Source organism: Hylobates moloch, unplaced genomic scaffold, assembly GCF_009828535.3.
Source record: "Hylobates moloch isolate HMO894 unplaced genomic scaffold, HMol_V3 SCAFFOLD_6, whole genome shotgun sequence".
Lineage (NCBI taxonomy): Eukaryota > Metazoa > Chordata > Mammalia > Primates > Hylobatidae > Hylobates > Hylobates moloch.
The window spans coordinates 38,872,978-38,897,870 of NW_026652281.1; the positions used below are offsets into that span (position 1 = coordinate 38,872,978).

Below are 24,893 nucleotides of genomic sequence, written 5' to 3' on the forward strand. Positions count from 1 at the left end.
TTCCTAATTCAGTTACGTTTCTTGAAGGCTTTACAGACCAGGCATCCATAGGCAAATTCATATTGGAGAAGTATGTAGAAACTCCTCGCTAATCACGTTTTCAATTATATTATTTTTTCCAATACAGAAAGCAACTTTGGATCTATGCCTTAAAGACATTTTTGTTGTCATGCAACAACAACAAAAAAACTTATAAAAGAAGTTAACTTTTTTACAGAGCATTAATATTTTCTTCAGAGATGTAAGTGATCATGATCAATGTTATTAATTAAATACATTTACATGGCAAATCTATAATTTTAATGCTAAAATCTTATGGATTTGAGTTCATGCCATAATCTAACTAAATTTCCCAATATATTCAAATGTTTTTCTAGACAGCGTTGTTTTCACCATACTAAAACACCATATGAATATGGTTCAGTTATGACAATAAGACCCTCAATCTAAGTTCCTTTCTATTGTCTACAGGGCTATCTTTATTAGGCAGCCTGAATCTGCAGCGTGAAAGTCATGTTCTCCACCACCTAAAACCACAGATGTATTAAAGAGTCCTAATTAAACTGAGTGAAAGCCAGGAATCAATATTTGCATCCTAAAGGCACACATGCAGCCTTCTCATAAGATGAGTATAATAAAGACTACAGTATATCACCCCCCAAATGTTTTCTCAGGATGTAGAGAGCTGTTTTGTTTAAAACAAAACAAAATCAAACACAGTACATTTGGGAAACATTGGGTAAAACAAAATTCTAAATGTTTCAACATTTCATTAATACAGGATTCTTTTCAGGGCCTCTAATTTCCGAACATGCACTTATCCTATTAATACGGAATACGGTTCGGGAAAAATCACTTGGGAATCACAGTTTCTTAGTTTGTTGTTACGGCTGTTGGATTAAGAAGATGTTAGCATGTCTGCCACTACATAGTTTTTCTACATTTTAGGACCCTCACGCTCACCCTGTGTTCCATTTTCTCCCACCCACCTTAATTACAAGCTAGGAATAATTAGCGGAATTCTAAAACATTTCTCTAAATGACCTCATTACCATTTCTTCTTCCCTTCTACATAAGCCACATGATCTATTAATACTTTTAAGCTGACTATTATAAACATTGTCTCAATCCAATTCATTTTTTTCATGCCATGATTAGAATTAATCTCCAAATATGCCATGATGTATTCTTGCTTTCCAGTTTGTAACTATATACACATTCGATCTATTGTTGACAGCATGCTCTCAGATTCCCCCTACTATGGCAGAGGAGAAAGAAAGGCCTGAATGCCTGATGACACTGCAGAGCTGCCGTACCAGAGCCAGTTGTCTACAGATTTTTTTCATACGACATAAAAGTAAGCAGGACAGGATTTATTGTTTCTGGTTGCTATTACTTGCAGCCAAATGCATGCCTAATTCATAAACTTGTTCACAGCAATATTTCTGCCAAATTTGAATGAATAGTAGTCATCAGTCCGAGTTCAAGAGAACACCCAATACTAACTACCTCTTTTGTTAATAATTCTCTCACTTGTGTTTTGAAATTTCCTCCTTAAAATGTCTGTGCTGACTTGGTGATTGTTTATGACTTTTCAATGAAGTGTGAAGTACTGACATAGCAAATTTACAAATGCCAAGTACAGTCTGAGAATTACTACCTTTTTTTCTCTAACACGCAATTCTACACGGGGAAGTTTTTATAAGCTAAAAGCAACACAAAACATATGGAGGAACCAATGATAGCTCTTCCAGACAAGTCGGGATACAAAAAATCTTCTGTAGCCAAAGCTCAATGACCTATAAGCAAATCTCTTTCGATATGACAGCCAGAGACAGCAAGTGGGTGATGTAGGAAAACATCAAAAAAAAAAAAAAAGATGGCTTTGATACCAACACGTCATCCTTTCTCATTCCCAATGGCTTATATCATCCACATATGGTAAGGTTTATAGGTCTTTTTCCTTCCTAGCTATGCTTCTCAGCTTATTATGTCAATGTACCTCTTAAAAAAAAAAAAAAAGAAGTATACAAGAACAATTGGATATGAAATAGGATGAGATTAAGCTGACATACAATGAAGTAGGAATCTTTATCTCTCTAGATTATAACTATGTTTTATTTGATGCCAAGTCCTTGGTCAAGAAGACAACTCCAGTCTCCACACTGTATTTAGAAGAAAATAGGATCAGCTTTAAACAGTAGTAATAATATTTTACTACCCTATTTGCAGAAATGCATTGCAATAGAAAGTTGGCACAGCTGCGACTCTGTCAACAGATTTCTTAAAAAATATTTGAATATTGGTGCTGTTTTGACACAGTAATACTTACGAGGGATATCATTGTTAATGTGGTTTGATATACACTAACAACTTCATCAAAAGATATAATCTTATTACCATAATTTTAATGATTTTTTTAAAGATGATTTTTCTATAATTAGATTACCTGGTACCATAATCCACAACCACCCAATCTTTTGCAGTTCCTGTGATAGCATCATGATGTTGAAACAGTCCCAAATTCCTTCTGGCTTCTGTCAGTGCCGTGTAAAGTGATGATGAGAGAAATTTATTTATCTTGTATGTGTGAGCTTGTCTCAGGGCGAAATAGTAAAGAATTTCAGCAGCCCTAATTGCATAAAAGTCATATTTTTATTTTAAAACAAACACTTTAGCTTATAATCTAAAACATGTGACATTGATACTTCCCAAATTTTTTAATCCATAATTGCAGTACAAGCAATTTATGAAAAAGATATTGGCAATAATAATTCATATGAAACAACCAATGTATCCCATATAACACATTTACATTCTCAATCATCAAAGAATACCATGTCTACACTAGTATCAGGGGTCCTTGTTCTAGATGATCCTGGAAAAGAAGCCAGTACCTGCTGGCAGCAAGACAGGCTTATTTATGTATAACACAGCGAAAAAATATCTGAAAAATTGGATAAATTTCTCTGTCCCTTCTTCTCTCCAAGAGCAACACACACATAGACCATGAACATCACCAGAATGTCATTTACTCTCACAAATACACATTAAGAGAAATGAAAAAGAAAGGCATGGTCGGTGAGCAGGACACTCAGAGGAGAGGAGAGGCAGAAAATAATGGCCCAAGAACAGTTCAGGGGAAAGGGTTGGTTTCAGTTTTGAATGATAACATATAACAAATATAGAGAATTTAACAATACAAACTGAAAAATGATGAACAGGATGTCAGCTGGGCATGGCGGCTTATGCCTATAATCCTAGCATCTTGGGAGACCAAGGCAGGAAAATCACTTGAACCCAGGAGTTCAAGACCAGCTTGGACAACACAGAGAGACTCTTAGACAGGTGTAGTGACAGGCACCTATAGTCCTAGCTACTCAGGAAGCTGAGGTGGGAGTATCACTTGAGCCCAGGAGTTTGAGGCCGCAGTGAACTAGGATTACACTACTACACTCCAGCCTGGGCAACAGAGCAAGACTCTCTTTGAAGAAAAAAAAAAAAAAAAAAAGATGTCCTTTGTAGTACATTTTAAAGGAAAAAAACCTTTAGTCTAAGAAGAATATGGGGGCTATAATTTCCAACTTTTATGTTTTTTCATCAGAGGATATGGCTCAAGATAAGTTTTTCTTAAAAACTTATTTAAAAGGAGACATGGCTTGATGAAGTAAAAAGTATAAGAAGGTTCTATACACGAAACATGTTTTAAGGACAATGGAGACAGAATCAAGACAACTTGAAAATGTTATCAAGATTCAGAAAAGAGGAGACACTAGAAATACTTTTTCTGTTTGTAAAATGACGAATTTCTCTGAACTGTGGAAATAATCAAAGGATAGTAAACAATCTCCACTTTTAAATTCTAATCCTTCCAAAAATAATGACGTAACAATCACTAAGCTTAAATTAACTAAATTGTGTATCTACGTTAACGTATATCCAATGGCAAATATTCCTGGCTTTAAAATGAGTACATATGCATATCCAGATACCCTAAAATGTTAAAAAGAAGATTTGGGAAATATTGTCTTCCCTATGCTTTTATATTTTATCCACATTTTACAAATGAGCATAGGGATGAAATATTACTATTTTCAGACAAACTTATGTATAAACAAATACATTTGGAAAGTCACAACTATTGTATGGTTTTTTGGTTTGTTTTAACGCAGCAGAATTTTCCAAATATATTACTAGCAGTAATCACAATGCCTTGAATATGTTCAATAAATTAAGATAAACCAATATTCTTTGTGCCACTAAAAAATACTTGGCACTTAAAAATCACTAATTCAGTGGTCCAAAACGATCTCTACATTATTGAGAATATAGTCCACTTTATAACAGAAAAGTTTAAAACAGTATAAGAGATAACTGGTTGATATTCTGTAGGGTAAGAATGAATAGTCACTATATGTAAACATTGTTTTAAATTTAATAAGATATATTCCATTACCTCAAGCAGTTATTTCTTTGTTAGAAACATTCCAATTCTACTTTTAGTTATTTTGAAACACATAAATGATGAATATACAAATTATGATTTGATTATTATATACTGCATGCTTATATCAAAATATCACATGTACTCCATAAATATGTACAACTAATATGTACCTATAATAATGAAAATAATTTCTTTAATGAGATATTTTTCTGGCATATTACAAGTAACAGTAAAAGGTTAGGCTTTTTAAATAGTATTTAATAGCAGCACAATATTAACAATAAAAAAAACTACCATATAAAAATACAACTCTTAAATTAATAATTTTTAATAAAAAGCCTTTCCAAAATGTAATCAATGTCCACTAGTATATAAAAGACAGTAAGTACACTCTAACTCAACCATCAATATTCATCATAAAAATGAATTACTTTACCGGTCTATACATAGAGAAAGCCTTGGGAGCCTCTGGAGTAGTTTTAACTTTATCAACAATCAGCCTCTGTTACTTAGGACCATGCTCTCCAATATGGTAGCCATAGCTACACATGGCTATTGACATTTAAATTAATTAAAATTAAATAGGCATATTTCAAGTGCTCAATAGTCACATGTGCCTAATGACTACCATATTGGACAGTGCAGAAATAGAACCTATCACTATAAAATATTCTATCATTGATTGAAAGTTCTCCTGGATAGTGTCAGTTTAGTGTTTTTGTGTTTTCTACAGACTTTTCTGTCTTCTCTGTATCCATTTACATTTTCAATCACTATCTGCCCCATCAGTCATCATTTTTTCAAATGTTGTTCTTCTATGCAGATAATTGTGCCTATAGAAATGTGCTTCAAATAAGTATGTAAGAACTGAGATGAAGCCTAGTCTAAAGTTCTCCCACATACAAAATACATTAGTTTTGGATTGTGAACTTTGAAGCTCACGTTTGGCTGCTGGGAGGCCCTATTTCCTTCTTTGATGCTCACTTATATTTCCAATGAGAAGCCTATCAGATTAGTGGCCTGCAGACACTCATGATGGTGTCACTGAATATTAATATGGTGTGCAAATAACACAGGTAAATTAATTAGAAAAATACAAAATGTAGAATACAACTCCTTAAAAATCTAATTAAATAAACTATTTTTTCTTCCAGAACAAAAACCCATGTAATAATTTGATTGTAGTCTGGAGACGTATTTCTGACTGCATTAAAATTTCACAATTACATTAAGTGCTTAATTAGAGCTTAACACTACATAATGTACTACATGAATGATGTATATTATGCAAAACTCTACAAAAAGGTTATGATAATCTAAAGAAAGTGAATAAATACATGTAGCTATAGAAAGGTAAAAGTACCTTAAATGAGATTCCATGATTCTATCCATTCGTTTGTAAAAGGGTCTGGATGTAAAATAGCCACTCCAGTAATGATCATCTCGATCGGCATAAGTGAAAAAATCTCCACTTAAAACAGGGAACATCGATTGGCCCTTGTCTCTCTGAGTTTCATCTGCTTTATCCAGCGCATCAAAAAAATTTGATAAAGTTCCAAACTGTATCTAGTTTAAAAAAAAAATGCACTTCAATTATTCATTCTACCTTAAAATTATTTACTTCTTACACTGCTAGGTAAAGTTAATAATAAATATTTAAGATGTGTTTCCAAGTTAAGATGAATACATAGCTCAGATTTTATAAAAATCAGAAGCACGGAAGAAAATAATAGTGACTTTTTTTTTACTTGCATTAAGGCCCAAATTAAACTAAGGGAAAACTTATACACTTCAGCAGTTAAAAGGAGAGCTATTTAGATCTACAAATCGGTGAATATGAAAACTCCTACATATCTCTAGAATTTCAAAGTGTACAATGATTTGGGCATGGATTAATCCAGATAAATGAAAGACGAGGGCAGCAGCAAAAATAAAAGACATATTAAAGTGTTCCAGAAGTCTAGAATAACAGTTTTATTAGCCATAAAGTCTAGAATAATAATTTTGTTAGCCATAAGGTATTTCATATATCATACCCTCCTCTATCTCCCTTTTCCCCCAGTTGAATTCTTGTGAAGGAGAAGAGACTTTAAGAACAGCAGGTCATTTTAAAAAAATGAACTTACTCTACCAGTAGGTAACACTAAGTAGAAGTTAAATCCAAAGAGTGCTAAGAATGGCAAGTCTGGCTGCTTAAACACACTGGTCTTTCTGACTAATGATTTAAATCAGCAGTAAGAAATCCGTTTTTATGAGTTCAAACTATTCTACAAATCAAAGACAAAAAGAAACACTACACCAAATCTTGTAAACAGATATTAAAAGGCAGTCCTGTCAAAAATAAATAGATTATTTAACAGGGAATGTGTTCTTTAAAAGAAAGATGCTGATTTTGTTGTTTCCTACACACATACATATACACAAACACACACACACATACACGTACACAAACACAGATATTGCAAGTCATTTTGATTCAAGGTAGCAATAGTATTGGTTTGAATTCCATCTCTACCACTTATCTGACATGTGTTTTGAGCATATTACATAACTTCTCTGTCTATCCACATTACAGTGAACAGGGCTCTAAGTAAAAAGCTTACAAGTGGCCGGGTGTGGTGGCTCACGCCTGTAATCCTAGCACTTTGGCAGGCTGAGGCAGGTGGATCACGAGGTCAGGAGATGGAGACCATCCTGGCTAACACAGTGAAACCCCGTCTCTACTAAAAATACAAAAAAAATTAGCAGGGCATGGTGGAGGTGTCTATAGTCTCAGCTACTCAGGAGGCTGAGGCAAGAGAATGGCGTGAACCCAGGAGGCGGACCTTGCAGTGAGCAGAGATCACGCCACTGCATTCCAGCCTGGGTGACAGAGCGAGACTCTGTCTCAAAAAAAAAAAAACAAAAAAAAAAACAAGAAAAAACTTACAACCATGACTGGCAAATAATGGTGTAAGCTTTAGCTATCATTTCTTCACTGCAAAGACAAAATTGCGACTGGAATATTTACAACAATGATACTGATAAGGCAAATATAAGTGATTGTAATCTAGTTGTGCTGCAATATATTTTTACAGCAAAATAGATGATTATTTCTAAATCCTTATGTTTATATTAAAGATAAGCAATTTTCAACTGTATTCAATTTGGTGTAGCCGATGTATCTTGGCTTCACCAAATAGAGAGTGATCTTGGGCAAGTTAATCTATTTGTGCCTCAATTTCCTCATCCACAATGGGAACAATCGTAGGACCTACCAGAAAATGTTCAGATAACTAAATAAGTTAAATAAAGTACTTTAAACAATTTACAGCAAATAATACGCACTCAATATGTTTTAGCTAACACTAAGAGTATTATTACTCACAAGCATTACTAGGAAGAAGACTGTGTGTGTGTGTGTGTGTGTGTGTGTGTGTGCACGCGCGCGCATGCGTCTGTTTGTGTAACCATAAAAGAAATGACTCACGAATAGAAGGAAATATGGCATTAACTTCATATCCAGCAGATACAGATGAGCTCAGGAAAGTATAAATAGTAAGAGTGACAAAATAGTCCATGATCTAAATATTTCTGAGTCTCACTTTCCTCAAATATAAAACAAAGGATTTTATTTAGATAATAAAAATCATTTTGAACTGCAAAGTTTAGAAATCTATAGCATGCTACAGAATTAGTATTAACAATAAAGTATACCCTTTGAAAATATTTCAATTAGTTTTTGGTATGAGCCAAGATGAAAATACTTCCTTCTTGGCAATGTCCCAGAGCAGTTTAGATAAGAAGCCTAGTAGGCTTTCTCAAAAACTTAATTCAATCTTGAAGGGTAGAAAAATAACTCAGTACCTGTGCTACAGTATTTTTTAAAGTAATTATTTAAAGCAAATTTCTCTAGAAAGTCTCTTGGTAGCTCATAAAAAGTAAATATTTAGGACACCTTTAAAAATAAACAAATAAAAATATTCACATGGTTTTTACATTAAAAGGCAACAACTTTAATCTTAAATGTAAGAATTCTATCAGAACAACACATAAGAAAAGTTACAAAAATTGTTAAATGATGATCAAATGGCAAAATGACTGTCTTGGCTATTCCATGTTAATTTTTCAGCCATCTGAACTCAGTTGTTTACTTTTGTTCTCCAGTTCATTAAAAGAAAATAACAAATTTATGGTTCCAGTTCAGACAAAGTACCTTTAAGTATCCCACAAGAAACAGATATAACTAGATAAACTACAGAAAGAAAAAGCTTTGAAGACATTAAAGAACTAAAGCAGCCAGAACTTAAGGGACAAAAATGTCGGAGAGAAAGAAAATGCATTAAGTTGGACCCTATACTCTACCAAATTTTCATCTTGGGGTACTGGTCCAATCACTGCACAAGACATAAAGGCCTAACAGAAAGCAATGTCCTAGAAGAAGAAAATAATAAAATTTAGTATCTGGTCATGAAAAAACACTCTGTAAATGAGGAATATAAGGAAAATTCCATAATCTGATAAAGGGAAGCTACAAAATTCTACAGCAAACATTATGACTAACGAATGTTCTCTCTCTTAGAAAATTATGTCTGCTTTCACCACTCCTACTCAACATTATACTAGAGGACACAGCCATCGTACATGGTAAGAAAGTAGATTGAAAGATTTAAAGCTTTGGAAAGGAAGACATAAATATGCCATTATTCATACATAGGAAATCCATAAAGAATCCACAAATAACTAAAAATAATAAATAAATTTAAAAAAGTTACTGGATACAAGGCTAAAATGCAAAAGTCAATTGCATTAATACACAAAATACACCACGTTCATCGATTAGATGGCCCAATAATTGTAGTTATTTGTGCTCGAATCAAACCAAAGATTCAATGCAATCCCAATCAAAATCCCCTTCAATTTTTTTTTTTTTTTTTGGTAGAAATTTAAAAGATGACCTATACCTATGTAGAACTACAAAAGACTAACAGTAACCAGTGCAATTTTGGGAAGGAGAACAAAACTGGAAGACTTACTATCAGATATTAAAACCTATTGTAAAACTGTAGTGTTAATAATTAAGACAGCGTGAGATGAGTCAAATAGACCAATAAAAGTGAATAAAGAGTGTTGACACAGACCCACACACAAATGCAGTCTCATTCATGATTAATGACAAAGATGACACTGTGGTGCTGTGGAAGAAAGTATGGTCTTTTTAATAAATGGTGCTGAATATCTATATAAGCCAAAATGTATCTTGATCCCTACCCTCACACAATTCACAGCAATCCATTTCAGATAGATTATAGACCTAAATGTTGAAGGCAAGATAATTAAGCTTCTAGAGGATAGCTTCATAAGAATGTAGCTTCACAACCAAATGATAAAAATTTCTTAAACAGAACAAGTTCTAAACATAAGGAAAAATAGTTATATTTGATTAATTAAAATTAAAAATTTCTGTTCATCAAACGACAGCATGAGAAAGTGAAAATGCAGGCTACAGAGTAGGAGACAACATTCGCATAACTTTTATATTAAAAAAGATAGAATTCAAAATGTACCAAAGAGCTATAAACAGTAAGAAAAAGACAACCCAATTTAATTAAAAAATCATCAAAAGACTTAAATAGGTATTTCACAAAAGAGGATACTCAAATGGCAATAAACATATGAAAAGAGGCTCAACCTCATTAACCACAGGAGAAATAAAAAATAAAACCATCCCATCTATCAAAAGGATAAAAATAGATAACAAAAATCCTAACAATACAAACTGAGAAAGGGTGTGGAACAACCGAAACTCCTGTACAACACAATTGGTGCATCTATTTTGGAATAGTTTGGCAATATATACTAAAGCTGAACATGTGCTGGCCAAAAAATTACATCCCCTTTTATACCCACGTAAACTCATAACAAGTAATGAAAACATGGACAAAATAATAAAAGCAGACTTATTTGTGATAGACAAAAACTGGGAACAATCCCAAATACCCAATAACAATACAACAAATAAACTGTGGTATATTCATCAAAAAATGAATACTAGAGACACTATACAGTACCAAAAGGGAATGAACTACTGCTACCTGCAACAGAATGGATGACTCTCACAAACATAATGTGGAAAGAAAAAGCCAGATACAAAGTACACATGTACGGTCCCCATCGTATAAAATTCAAGAATAGGTAACAGTAATCATGGTGACAGATGTGAAAGTAGTGGTTGCTTTTGCAGCAGATGATGATGACTGGAAAGAGATCTGAGGGACAATAGAAGTTCTAAGCCTTAATCTGGATGATTGTTGCATGGAGACTTTTAAACTTGCAAAATTCTATTTACACTTATGGTTTGTCCACTTCTATGTATGTGGCACTTCAATTTTTTAAATTACTTTTAAAAATCTGTTCTAGTAGGCAAAGGATGAAATAGGTAGAATACTAAAATCAGGGTCTAATTTTTTCAGTCAGACAGGAGACCAGATGCTTCTATGAACCAAAACCACTTCCTAGTAAGATGTAATTACAGATAAGATACTCATATATATATCCCCCCCTCTGATCACATATTCATGTATGAGCATCATCTCTCAGGAGAATACAGGGATAATTTAAACATACCCCTAGGATCCCAGTTCATAATCTGATAAAAATTCAGCTGTAACGATCCTGAATAAACTTGATATTTTATTAGGTTTATTTATCTATTTGATATTACTTAGGTTTATTTAATAAACTTGAATTCTTACTAAACTATAGTTCACCATCAGCTTTCAAATTTCCTGAACAGTAATATCACTTCCTTTCTATAGTATTTTCACAGATGTTCTACTTTTACATGTCCATATGCGAAATAATAAACATGCTGAATAATTAATCTTCTTATGTAGAGTCTCTAAGACACATTTACAAAAAAAAAAAAAAGACTTCAAAAGCCTGTTGTCCCAAAACAAAGAAATGATAAAAGTTTGAAGTGGTAGATATCCTAAATACCCTGATTTGATCATTATACATTCTCTGCATGTATTCAAAATTCATAGGTGTCCCATAATACATATAATTATGTATCAATAAAAAATCAATTTTGTAATTAAAAAACATTGATCAAATGCAATATATGATTATTGCTTGAATTTTGACTCAAATAAAGCATGTGTTAAAAGAATTGTTTTTTATGAGATGAGGAAAATTTGAATCTGCCCAGATATGTATCATGAAATTATTATTAGTTTTTTAGGTGTGATAATGGTATTATCGTTATATTTTTAAACAGAACCTTTATAATTTAGAGATACATACTGAAATATTTACAGGTGAAACAATACGAAACCTGACATTGGCTTCAATATAATCCTGTGGGGAGGAGTGAGACAGCAGTGGGGCATGGCTGAAACAAGAGTGGTCTTGAGTTGAAGAATGCTGCAGCTGAGCCATGGATATGGGGAGAAAGGGAACAATTTTTGCTATTTTCAGAACTTTACAGTACATTTTAAATTGTCCATAAGAAAAAAAAAGAGTAAGAACCATAGGCAAACGATTAATTTTAGAAGTCTTCTCACTTAAAGAAAAATGTTAGTGTATTCTCTGGACATAGGACATTTGTTTGCAAAATTCATGACATGTTCATCTGCATCTGCCAGTCATGCTACTAAATCACAAGGATGCAGCTGTCAGAGAGAAATAACAGACTTTCAATGTTGGTAAAAAAAAAAAAAAAAAAAACAAAAAACAAGCCCAACAAAAACAGGATGTCCCTGAAGACTAAATATCACAACTTAGTAGGTACACATTTTCAATCACATAAAAGTAAATTCCTCTTTAATCCTCAAGGAGTGTTAGGAACAGGACAACTTTAGATATGGAACTATAGCATATAATAATTTTCTCCCTAATGGATTATACTTTTACACAAGAATTATATATTCTAAGCAGCACTGTGACGTAGGACAAAGAAGCTAAGGATTTCTGTTTATAGTCTCATTTAATAATAAAGGCTCAACTTCAAATATGGAATCATAAATATTTTCTCCTTACCTTAACTTTAAACTTGGACTGAGAATTCATATAATCAAAAAGCTGCTGATAATTCTTAAACTGTAAATCCCATTCTGTGTATTCACAGTAGCGGAAATCATCTCCTAGTGGAGCCAGGAGAACTTTGGTACGAAAAAGCTTTGACTTCTTTCGGTACTGATCTAGTAGCATCCGAGCCCTACAAAAAACAAAAAAACAGAAAATATGAATTTGACTAAGAAAAAGGGAATGTGACAACTGATTAAAAAGGAAATAACCAAATTCAAAAGTACATTATATTAAAAGAAATTATTGTATACTTTATCTATCTGCAAGGTTAGTATAATTTAAAGACAGATTTTTTTTAAACTATCATACTAATTTTCATTATCCTTTAAATATATTCATAAATTCTTATCAGTAGGAAAAACTCATAGGTTTCCAATGGATTATCTTTGGAGAAATATGGTCATATACCAACTTAGCATATAATAAGTGGGGTACCAATGACTTCCTAAAGCCCAGCCACAGAGATTGAATACCAGATAGCCCAGGTGTTAAAATAATTTATCTAGTACGACAATAAGGACTTCCCACACATACAGACTTTGAAGTTTGCTTTGTCTTAATATTCCTTTCTCTAATCTAAAATTATCTGATTAAACATAGAAAAAAGTGTACTCTGAACAAAACCAAAAGGGAATAAATGTTAATCTATAACATTTTATAGAGTCATATTTCCTCTTCTAAAGAAAAAAAAAAATCAACATACTTGTCACCTGCCACCAATAATCTGAGTATTTGTCACAGTGTCCTTTTCAATACTGACCATCAGATAAAGATTAGGAGTTGAATTAGCTATTTTGGTTTCTACTTCTCTGGACTCTAACCAATAGCTTGATGGAATAGCTTTTATATTTCATATTCTATTATAGTATTCTGCAGAATGTCCTTTGGAAATCACAGAATTAGGGCATCATTTAAGAAAGTCTGAGAATACAAACTAAGAGAAAGGGCTTGTGAAAATGAAATTATACAAGTGGATGAACCCAGAGCAGTTCACAATACTTACAAAGACAAAGCTTAAGAAATCAGTGATTAAACGACAAGTATTTTTATAATTTTCACTTCAAGGATCATCCAAAAGTAAATTCTAATTCACAATATAAAAACTTATGAAAGTATCTCAAAGAACACCAATGATGGAACGAAGTATTTTATAAAAATTATAAACATTTAACTAAATTTAAATCTCATATGGTCCTTTTTACATTTATAATCACTGAAATTGCTTTGCAAATATAAAATTTTAGCAGTAACATAATATCTTGGTGAGTAAAATATAACCACAGCGTCCTTATGTAACATATAATGCTTAGTTTTCTGACATTAGCACATTACTTTATCTTTACTAGTAATTTACTAACATTCCACATTTGCCAAAACACTTTTAGGTTACTTACAATAAAAATGAAGAATGAGATTAACCACATAGAAAGAAGGCTACCAAAAAAAATGAGTAAAAATAATCAAATATATAAATCATAGATACAAGATATAATTGAGCTCCAACTAGATTTCCTAGGCAGCCAGCATAAAAAAGGGTTTACTATTAGATATACAGTATCTTGTATATATATATGTAAAGCACATATAGAGAAAAGAAATCACAAACGTTAATGGCATGCCTTTGACACTTCACATCTATCCTAAGTCTCAAGCCTGTCCAGAAAGTGTCAACACTGGGAAAGCCAAGTAACCAGCCAGTAATGCCTGGTAGGAAGAAGACACTCACTAAATATATGGTGAACCAATAACAAATCAATTGACCCAACATCACATTTGAAAACATACAGATGCAATTTGCTCCTGATTTATTTTACCAGGTAAGAAATGTCAACTTAACTGTAACTAAGAAAAAGAAAATCCCCGAAACATCAAATCACGTGACAATCAACAGAAAAAGCCAACTTAAAATATATACTACTTGACCAAAAATGAACTTGACAAAGAATGCTATTTACTTGCAAAGTAGAAGAACCTGCTGAGCTGGACATATCCAAAGATGCCATCTGTACATTATGGTTAAATTTCATTTTCTTTGGGACATTAACAAATTGAACAGGGCTAGGCATGGTGGCTCATACCTGTAATCCCAGCACTTTGGGAGGGCGAGGCAGGAGGATCATTTGACCCCAGGAGTTCAAGACCATCCTGGGCAACACAGGGAGACCCTGTCACTACAAAATTTTTTAAAACAATTAGTCGAGCATGGTGGCATGTACCTGTGGTCCCAGCTACTCAGGAGGCTGAGGTGGGAGAATTGCATGAGCCCAGGTGATGGAGGCTGCAGTGAGCTATTGTGTCATTGTACTTCAGCCTGGGTGACAGAAAGAGAACCTGTCTCAAAAAAAGTGGGAAGCTTGAATGGGGCCAATGAGCTGGGATGCCTGTGTTTGATCTCAATTCATCATCAGGTCAAAAAGAAGGTGATACATGGATCTGAGGTAGCCAGTAGAGTTAACATTTCAAGACTTGTAAGAAGTTTGTTTGTTTATTTTAGAGACAAAGTCTCACTCTGTCACCCAGGCTGGAGTGCAGTGGGGAGATCTCAGCTCACTGCAGGCTCCACCTCCTAGGTTCTGTTAGTTCTCCTGCCTCAGCCTCCCGAGTAGCTGGGATTACAGGCACACGCCGCCACACCCAGCTAATTTTTTTGTATTTTAGTAGAGACGGGGTTTTACCATGTTGCCCAGGCTGGTCTCGAACTCCTGAGCTCAGAAAATCCGCCCGCCTCAGCCTCCCAAAGTGCTAGGATTACAGGCATGGGCCACTGCGCCCGGCCAAGAAGTTTAAAAAGAAAAAATCTCTAAGTATTATATAGACTTATTCAACAGTATGCCCCCAGGTGCCTGGAAATCACTTTCAAAACCCCTGGAACTAACTGAGCACAAGGTATCATCCTGAGGGGCAATTGTTGAAAGGTTAGATGACACAGCAAAAGGATTATAAAAAAGCCTTTTTTTCCTCAATAATGTGCCTCAGGCAGTCTCAGCAGCACCCCCCAAAAAAAGAACAAAGGGCTCACAATACTATGAATGCACTGGGACTCCCCAAATGAAACACCACTTTTAAGAACTTCCCCATCCCTGGTCACCTGAGCAGAGAGTAGTGTAAATACCTGTAAATATAAACAGCTATTTGCCCACCTACACAGGCCAGGGTACCCCCACACTCAACCCTTCCTTTTCATTACACCTTCCGCCATACAATACACTGGCTTATTCTCTTATGTCTACTTAGCCCAACCCTAGCTAGAAAGCAGGTTGTTCAGAATTCCTCAGTGGTTCTCATGGCTGTAGGAACCAAGAAAACGAAATCAAGTCAATCCCTAACCTTGGGCAGTTTTTCTAAACAACTATTAAAGTCAGATTTTGATAGAAGGGCTCCATGACTTTAAGAAGGCTGCCATGCTAAAACATCTTCATGTCTGCCACAGTGAGAGGCTCACAAGGAAAATCTTCTTTGTGATTCTAAGGACTCATTGAAGGTAAAAAGATCTAATTTCACCTTCTTCCTCACACACATTTTTTTAAGTGACTTCTCTTTTTAAATTAAACTGATGTAAAAGTGCAAAAATTTATTTATTTAATGGGCTATATTATTTTCCTAGCAGTTTAGTGTTTTTATATTACACCACAATGTTTTATTTTAATACATTACTAATTTTTAAGTGAAGAAATTAAACTTTAAAAGTACCAATATTAGAAACTACATGTAAGTTGGTTTAATGAGATGCTTCCATCATTAGCACAATTTTCTTCTAAAGAAATGATTCATACCTTTGATTTTTATTTAAATGTATTTAAGTATAAATATTCCTAATTACAGTTTACTGTAAGTCAAAAACATCAGAATGATGCAAAGATGTGTATACACCAGAGCTGGGAAGCATTCACTATTATTGAAATTGTTATTAAGGGAACAGATAATTACATTCTTTACGTGTTCCATTTCAATAAATGTGTTTTTGCAGTTGAATTGCCTTTCTTACCAATTTGTACAATAGGGACCAGAAGTTTTATTCAACAAAAGTATATGAAATCAATCAAACACAGTAGAAGGCTTTTATAATGAGGGCAAAGGAGATGGTAATAATAGTGTATTATAGGTTATCCATTGTATATTGATCTAGTATTGTTCACTTTCCATTAAATTGTAACACATAACCGGCATAGTCAAGGCTCTGGCATTTTTAAGTTGCTTTAGATCTGGTTTGAATGAATACTTCAAACAAGGATAATGTTGGCTACTAAAGCCCATTTGTTCAAGCCTTCAGCAACTAGCAGCTGAGTGGCTACTTTATTCAAGATGTTGTCTTAAGAAATATGCATTTTCATACCTGCTTTGGACATTTCCAGGATGTATTGTTTCTGGAGGGACTCCCCAGGGACAACCAAATCTGCCTCCAGGAAGCCGTTTAAAATCAAACTGGCAGCATATTTTAGGATCAGGTCCACAAGTGTGAGGGATGTCATAGCTGTAGAAGGGCATCATGTGGCATAAAATATCTGTGACAGATCCCAGATCTAAAATAAAGAGCCAACACACAAACCTGCATTTATAAAATCTGTTTTCCCAAAAAATATTTAAAATGTCATTACTTTTCACAAAGTAATGCTGATTTAGCTCTATCCTAAATCAGCAGCCCCCTTAACTTCCAGTACACATACCCCAGCGGTATTTAATGACCACCTGTCTGAAGGAAGATACTCACACATCTCAGTCTCTATCTACCTCTTCTATCTAAAGCATAGCAGAGACAGGGAAGCCCCAGCATGAACCAGCACCAGCTGACCAGGAGGGATACAAACTGAGCAGTAGTAAAAGTTACAGCTGGCTCATCCAAAACTATGTCCATCCCTGGCTGCCAGTTCCTGCCATAACTGTTCCCAATTCAGGTAACAGGATTCACTGAGAGATACCAAGATATTAGCTGCAGAGGCTGGGTGAGAAGAACGGAGTAAAAAAGGGATGGAAGAACAAAGGAAGTGTGGAGCATAGACTTATAAAAACACTGGAGAAATTCAATCTTGGAGAAAATTTCCTCTTACGGTGAGGAGAGGATGTGCAACCCAGGAGAATCTACAGCCTCACCCCATGTTTACCAAGAATGATTCAGTCAATGGGACTTTTCACCAACAAAGAAGCACAGGAAAAGAAAAAGTAATTTTCAAAAAGCAAAACAAAAATAAAAACAAAACAAGATATGAAAAATGAACACTGATTCCTGATGCAGAATTACTTTTAATTAAAACTACAATGTTATCACATGTTGACACCACTGGCCTGGAGAGGTGAGAAGCCTACCAACTAGTGAGACTGGAGGACCTAACTAGTAGTTAAAAGCTATCTTTGTGAATATGATCCTGAGCTTTTAAATAACCCCCCACCCTTTATTTATGTATGGATTTCCAATTTTCAGCAATGGGTATGTACTGCTTATGTAACAGAAAGACAAAAATATTTACATTTTTAATAAGTGAAAATAACTGCTTCATTAAGAACTCAAACACATGAACAAGCTCAACTTAATTCGAAAACATTGTTTAAAAAGCAACATGTTCAAATTTATCAGGTAAGTCCTAAAATATTCCAGTTTTATCGATTTAGTTAACTGTTATTTTCCAAATTTAAAATTATTAAAATCTATGTATTTCAGTGCTATCAGCTGTTTCACTGAATCATATTCACAACAGTGACACTGCAGATGCTGGTCACTAATGCTTGCTATGAGCATATAGTTGTCACAAGTCCTAAAACTCTTCTCTCCTATGGATAAGGACATACTCCATGCCCCACTAATTCTCCTTATGCTCTACTCTTTTGCAGCTAATTTGCATACTTAATTTTATCTGCTACATTTGGCTGTATCTGTATTTTATCAAATTAGACTGGAATTTCCCTATAAGCAAGGATGTTTTCAATATTTCTTCCTAGCACAATATTTAAATACATAAAAGTACTCAATAATTTCTTACTAACTGATATTTATGGGCAATTGTTTAAGTAGGGCTTCTTCAAATTCTTTGTTTTTCAAATTAATATGCTCCTTAGCATTTGATCAAACTATACGGAATGCAATCCCCTACAAGTTCTTGTTCTCCCTACAGGTTTAATTTTCTAGAATTAAGAAACTGTATAGCTAACGCTTTCCTTACTGAAAAAAACAGGAGTACATATAAGAAAGTTACTGTCTAGATTTACAAATGATTCTTCTGAAACATTTAAGGGGTCCAGATTACACAAGAAAACAAGTATAATGTAATGCAGTAATTTCTCAAACACTGTTTTATAAACAAAATATTTCTTTCAGATGAAAGTTTACTGAGAACACAATGACAGAGGTTAGGGGCCTGGGCTTCAGGAACTACACAGAACTACATTCAAATCTCTGCTCTCTATGCATGACCTATATGACTTTTGGCAAATGGCTTCTCATATCTAAGCCTCCATTTCTTCACCATAAAAAAAGAATAATTTAAAAAGATTAAATGAGAATGAATATAAAGCAGAGGTAACATAATATATGGCCCATAATAAAGGCTCAATAAAGAAACAGAAAATAAGGAGGTCTGAATTAAATAGGGGTTGAGAAAGGCAAAGGCCTCCCAAGAGGCCTAGATCTTTTCTCCTCTCTCCTAATAAAGAGCTGCAGAAGTATATCCTTAGAATGCCTGCGTGGCCACAGAACACACTGTGAAGACAGGTAGTATTTTGATATTAGGGCTGTTTTAGGAGGACAAGATTAAGGCTTTAAAAAGCAATTCTTACAAGATGTAGAGACGAGAGACAGAACGAAGGAACACTGGCTGAATATAAGATATATGACTGGATATCAGTTCTAATGCATGTTCAAATTTGTGATAAAACGTGCTTTCTAAAACAGAAGCAAGTGAAAGCATTATTGGCAAAATACTAACTCCTTATATTTATCTACTTCCTTTAGTCATTAAAAAGATTCTCCTATGCTCTATAAATATCTGCATTATTACTTAAAAGAATCTTGACACAGGTACATGTGAAAAATAATTACGAGAGTATCTTTGGGTCATCTGATTTTTCAAGACTGACAGTGAACAAAACCCACAGTGGTATGAGTTCATAACCCTTGTGAAATAGTATCTAGGCCAATTGGGATCAACTTTCATCAAACCCTACATACCCCAATTCTGTCTCCAAAAAAACTCCAATGTTTTATGCAGTGCAAAGTGTTTTTTAACTGCATAATGAACTCTCTGGATAAGCATGTGAGAAAGTCCAGCACGGTTTAGAAGATAAGCCATTGTTGGTGAGTGTCCAAAGGGATCAATAGCCCAGCCGGACCGAGGTTTCACTCCTGTGGATAAAGATGATAACTGTTATTTTTTTAATTGATACATGAAATAAAAAGAAGTCACAACACATTCAGACTCATCGTCACTGTATAGTCTCCTAGAGATACCAGACCAAGGACCTACCCAGCATTATCCTCTGCCAAGTATTCCCAGCAAGATATCATGAAGAGAGGATTGTGCCACTGCCTATCCACATAGGCAGAGGATGCTCACTGCAATTAATCAGTTAGAGTTGAAATAAATACTGCCATCTTTTAGCCATTAACATCTTTTACCTATTATAAAGCCACTGCCATTAACTAGAGGTAAAGAATAAACAGGACCAGGGCCCTTCCTGGAAGGATCTCACAGTCCTGTGATCTGTTGGGGTGGATAACCCTGGAACTATTACATGATAAAGAAAAGTAACGTAACTATTTCAACTTACATTTCCCAACCCCAACATTAAGGATTTTTCAGTCTGTCTTTTACACCTTACAAAAGCCCCAAATCATCTTACGATACAGTGGCAGAACAGGCCAAAATAACTATACCATATTTCATTAAATCTTAAGACATTATGATGCTGGTGCTTTCACTCTACCTAGAAAGGGGCCAGTGATTTCTCATAGCTGGCTCACACCAATAATGCAAACTACTGACTAAAGATATATCTCAATTTCACAGAGGATAAAATGTAAAAAATAAATAAAAAAGATAATAAATGTACAGGTTAGAATAAGATTGTTCATCTAGCATTATAAAAATCTGATGTTTTAATTATTTGGGATTCTCAAATAAAGTGTCTACGTACAACTTATAAACTGACATAACTAATATTGCTGTGTGTATTTTTTTTCATTCAAACACCTTTTAAGCACCTTACCTAAGATGATGAAAGACCCCACGGTTACAAAAACAAGTTAAACTAGATCTTGACTCCAGTTTGCAGAGGCTGCCATTCAAATAAGTATAACACAAAGTAACACACAAGACAACAAAGAGAACTAGAACTTTGTAAACAATACTAAGGAAGAACACAGAGATGGGGAGCCAGTAAAGGACAATAAGGAAAAGTCAGGATCTACAGGGGACCAAGAGTATATAGTCAAAACTCAAAAAGAGCATATGTCAAAACTAAAAGAACTGACCATATAAGATTTGTGCATTTCACATATGTAATTTACATCCAAAAATTAAAAAGAAATATTGAACTCTATTTAGTAACTTTGGTTTCTGTGGTAGCATGGATTTAACAATTCTGAAGGTAGCTTTGATGTATTCTAAGATTGAACAAACGAGAACAAGGGAGCCAGGATCTTCACGGTAAGATAAGTAACTACAAATGTGGAAGACTGGAATGTACCCTACGATACTGCATTACAACAGGAGATATTGGTACTAACTTATGGTTTTTCATGAAGAAATATAAAAATATAGATATAGGCATCAAAAAATACACAAATTTTCCAACTCAGTGCACTTGAAGGACCTAGATGCAATAAAACCTCAGTACCAATGATCACACCTTAGCTCTCAGGTCTTGGCCTCTACATACCAATCATTTTACAAAGAAAAAAAAAACCTGAAAGAAATAGCTTATTCCAAGGCTGAAGCCAGGAAAGTACATGATAAGCCTGGAATATATTCTTGTGTCATAAAGTAAAGAGACAGTCAAGGTATCATGGGGGCATATTAAAATAACTCAGGAAGAGACCAAAGAGGCTTCTAATGGCCAAATCTGGGACACCTGAGGTGTGAAAATAAATAATGCATTATAACCCATTGAATATTAACCACGAGCCCATACTGATATAAATAAATAAACAGAAAATAAGATGGAAAGCTCTTCTCTTTAGTAGAATACCAACTAGCAATTATAGAAGGAATTAGAAAATCATCAATGGACACTAAAACAAAAACATGAGAGTTGGCTGAGGAATAGAATATTTATTCCCAATGTACCTCCTACATATTAATTAGAAAGGGCAAAAATTTAACACAGTGGAGAAACTTAGCAGACAAACCTTAACTAGCTGTTCCTAGTATTACCAGTACTGGGACAGAGACATCACATGCCTCCTGATATGACAACGGGACATCACATTACTGCAGTGATATTGTAACTAGACAGACAAACAGGTAGATAGGAAGAATACACAAATAACTTGAATCCCATCATGAGGAAACTGACAAAGTCAAATAGAGAGACTTCTATAAAAGTGGATCTACTCTTCAAAAATATAAAGATCAAGAAACCCCCAAAGAAAGACTAAGGAAGAGTTTCAAATAAAAGGAAACTAAAGAGACATGACAACTAAATGCAATGTATGACCATGGATGCCATTCTTGACTGGGTGGGGGAAAAAGCGGCTTTTATAAAAGACATTATTGAAATAATTGACAAAATCTGAATACAGCCTGTGGACTAGACTGTCCTACTGTATCACTGTTAACATTCTTGATTTGATAACTTTATTCTATTTACATATAAAAGTGCCCTTATTTCTTAGGAAACATGCAATGAAGTACTTAGAGATAAGGGTCCAGGGTACCTCCAACTTACTCTCAAATGATTCAGAAAAATATACATATGAAGCAATATACAAGATGTACGGGAGTCCTTCCCAAGTACTATGATGCCACTTATAAGTTAAAAATTATATCAAAATTAAGTCATAAAATTAAAAAAGGAGTATGTATTGTCCAAATAACGAGGACAGAATAAGCTTACAAAAAAAGACAAAAATCAATATCAAACACTATAGTGATGTCAAAGAGTTTACAGTGTCCATTCAATTTAACAATTATAACATCACTGGTAATCTTTTCCACATCAAAACCATTGGATCCAGAGGGATAGCAACCTAGCTGCAATGGAATAAAGAGTCCCTGACACTGAATAACGTAGAAAAGAGAGAGTGTAAACTATATTTTTAAAAACTTTGATAGGAAAAGAGCGGAGAACTAGGGATAGACTTAAAAAGGAACCCAGTTCCTGCTAGAGTTTTTCTTGGCAATACTTTTTAAAAGGAGGGTAAGGGGCAAACTTAGGAAAAAGTATAATATAAGAAAAATCCAAAATTTTATAAAGAGGGCATATTTGCTAATAAAACTGGAAAGCTCATCAAAAAGATTTCATGCCTTCATTCAAGAATAAGATTATCAAAATACATAAAAGTAAAAACTGTTCAAAATACAAGAAAAAAGTATGGAAAACAATCATTAAGAAGAATTAACATCAGTTAATTTTTGGCAAACCTAATACGTTTAAAAATTAGAACATGAGTTATACGAATAGTACCTAATAAAACTGGATTATTCTAAGTATATTTAATACTACAGTTTAAGAGGAATCAGGAAATATATTTGTAATATGGATATGGTAGTCAAAAGACAACTTTAAAAGCTCAAAAAAGTTATAATAGGCCAGACACGGTGGCTCATGCCTGTAATCCCAGCACTTTGGGAGGCAGAGGTGGGTGGATCACCTGAGGTCAGGAGTTCGAGACCAGCCTGACCAATATGGTAAAACCCTATCTCTACTAAAAATATAAAATTAGCCAGGTGCGGTGACAAGCACCTGTAATCCTAGCTACTAGGGAGGCTGAGGCAAGGAGGGTCACTTGAACCCAGGAGGCGGAGGTTGCAGTAAGCTGAGATGGCGCCACTGTGCTCCAGCCTGGGTGATAGAGTGAGACTCTGTCTCAAAAAAAAAAAAAAAAAAAAAGTTATAATGGTCAATTTTCATAATAAAGTTAAAAGCAGACATTAATAGCCAAAGGTTAAACAACTAAAAATGCATCCCATAATCAAATGTAAAAAGTCTCCAAAATAACATGTCCTAAATTCTTTAGAAAACAAAACCAGGGACACTAATTCATAAGATGCAGCCAAAGCTACAATACAAAGAAATGTCATATCCTCAGATATTTCATTATCTTTAAAAAGAAAGTAACTGGGCCAAGGGAAAATCTCCCCGAACCTGGCTTTTCTCAGCTTTATGGAACATGTAGTGAGGCTCACTTTGATGCTCAAAAGCCTACTAATTAAATTCACAGAGGTCTATGTTAAATAAAATTTATGGGAGGCCACTGTTATTAGGCTGAGCTGCTGCAGTACACCCCAAAAGACCACATCAAACCAGAATACAGTCACTTGTGCTAGGTGCCACATAATCAAACTGAACTTGAATATGTACCAGTTTTAAAAACAACAATAAAAACCAGGAGATTCGAAGCAATCTGATCCACAATCAGAAGGGGACTGGTCTACTTGAGCCAGCATGATAAGGAAGTCTCCTCTGTTTCAACCCTGGAAGGGAAGTAACTTTGAAATAACCAACCTACTTTTTGTTCCCTATTTCTGCTTTTGCAGCCTTTTGCTGCCTACAAAGCCGATCTTCTCTGCTTTGCTCATCAGAATATTATTTTTTAGATGGGATGTTGCCCTGTTCATGAATTACTTAATAAAGCCAATTCAGTCTTTAAGCTGAATTTGTTCACATTGTGCTTTTGACAGTTATACCTCTAAAACTGAACAGTTTTATGATGTTGTGTTGTTAAATGTGTTCACTATTTAGGATGCAGGAAAGAGTGAAGTGGTGAAATACCTCATATCACATGCTAAGAGTCATAAGTACATCCCCTGAGCACATCAAAGGCCAGCACTGATCTTCTCCAGGGCACCTTGAGGTAGGAGGAACATACACTCTCAGACTGACCCTGCCACATTGCCACTGTCCTCTGCCTGGACTGCAGAAATGAGCTCCTACTCCATTTCAGCAGTTTGCCTATGCTGACTCCACAGGATGAGTGAGATGGATGGGTATGCTCTCTCACAAGAGGCCTCGCTGCCACTCACCTTCACGTAGAAAAAGAACAAATGAGCCAAAGTGTATGTATGTGTGCACATGCACCCCTTGCCAACTCCTTGAGAGAAAAAGAAACAAAAAACAGACAAAAAGAACAAAGAAAGAAGAAAATAAAGATAAGGTAGTATGAAGAAACACAAAATACCTTTTAGCTTAAAAAATTTTAACCTGCTCTTTAAAAAATAAATAACACAGACTA

At 34.5% G+C, this 24,893-nt stretch overlaps 1 protein-coding gene across 2 annotated transcripts in view; it reads right to left on the bottom strand.

Annotated features, from left to right (window-relative positions):
* Positions 1-24,893, bottom strand: part of MAN2A1 (mannosidase alpha class 2A member 1) — a 177,114-nt gene that overhangs the window by 81,545 nt on the left and 70,676 nt on the right. For both annotated transcript variants that reach the window (XM_058440641.1, XM_058440642.1), the window contains 5 exons: positions 19,671-19,844; positions 16,848-17,034; positions 12,467-12,644; positions 5,811-6,013; positions 2,450-2,632 (listed from right to left, as the gene is read on the bottom strand). In XM_058440641.1, the coding sequence (XP_058296624.1) occupies positions 2,450-2,632; positions 5,811-6,013; positions 12,467-12,644; positions 16,848-17,034; positions 19,671-19,844 (925 nt within the window). The remainder of the gene's footprint in view (positions 1-2,449; positions 2,633-5,810; positions 6,014-12,466; positions 12,645-16,847; positions 17,035-19,670; positions 19,845-24,893) is intronic.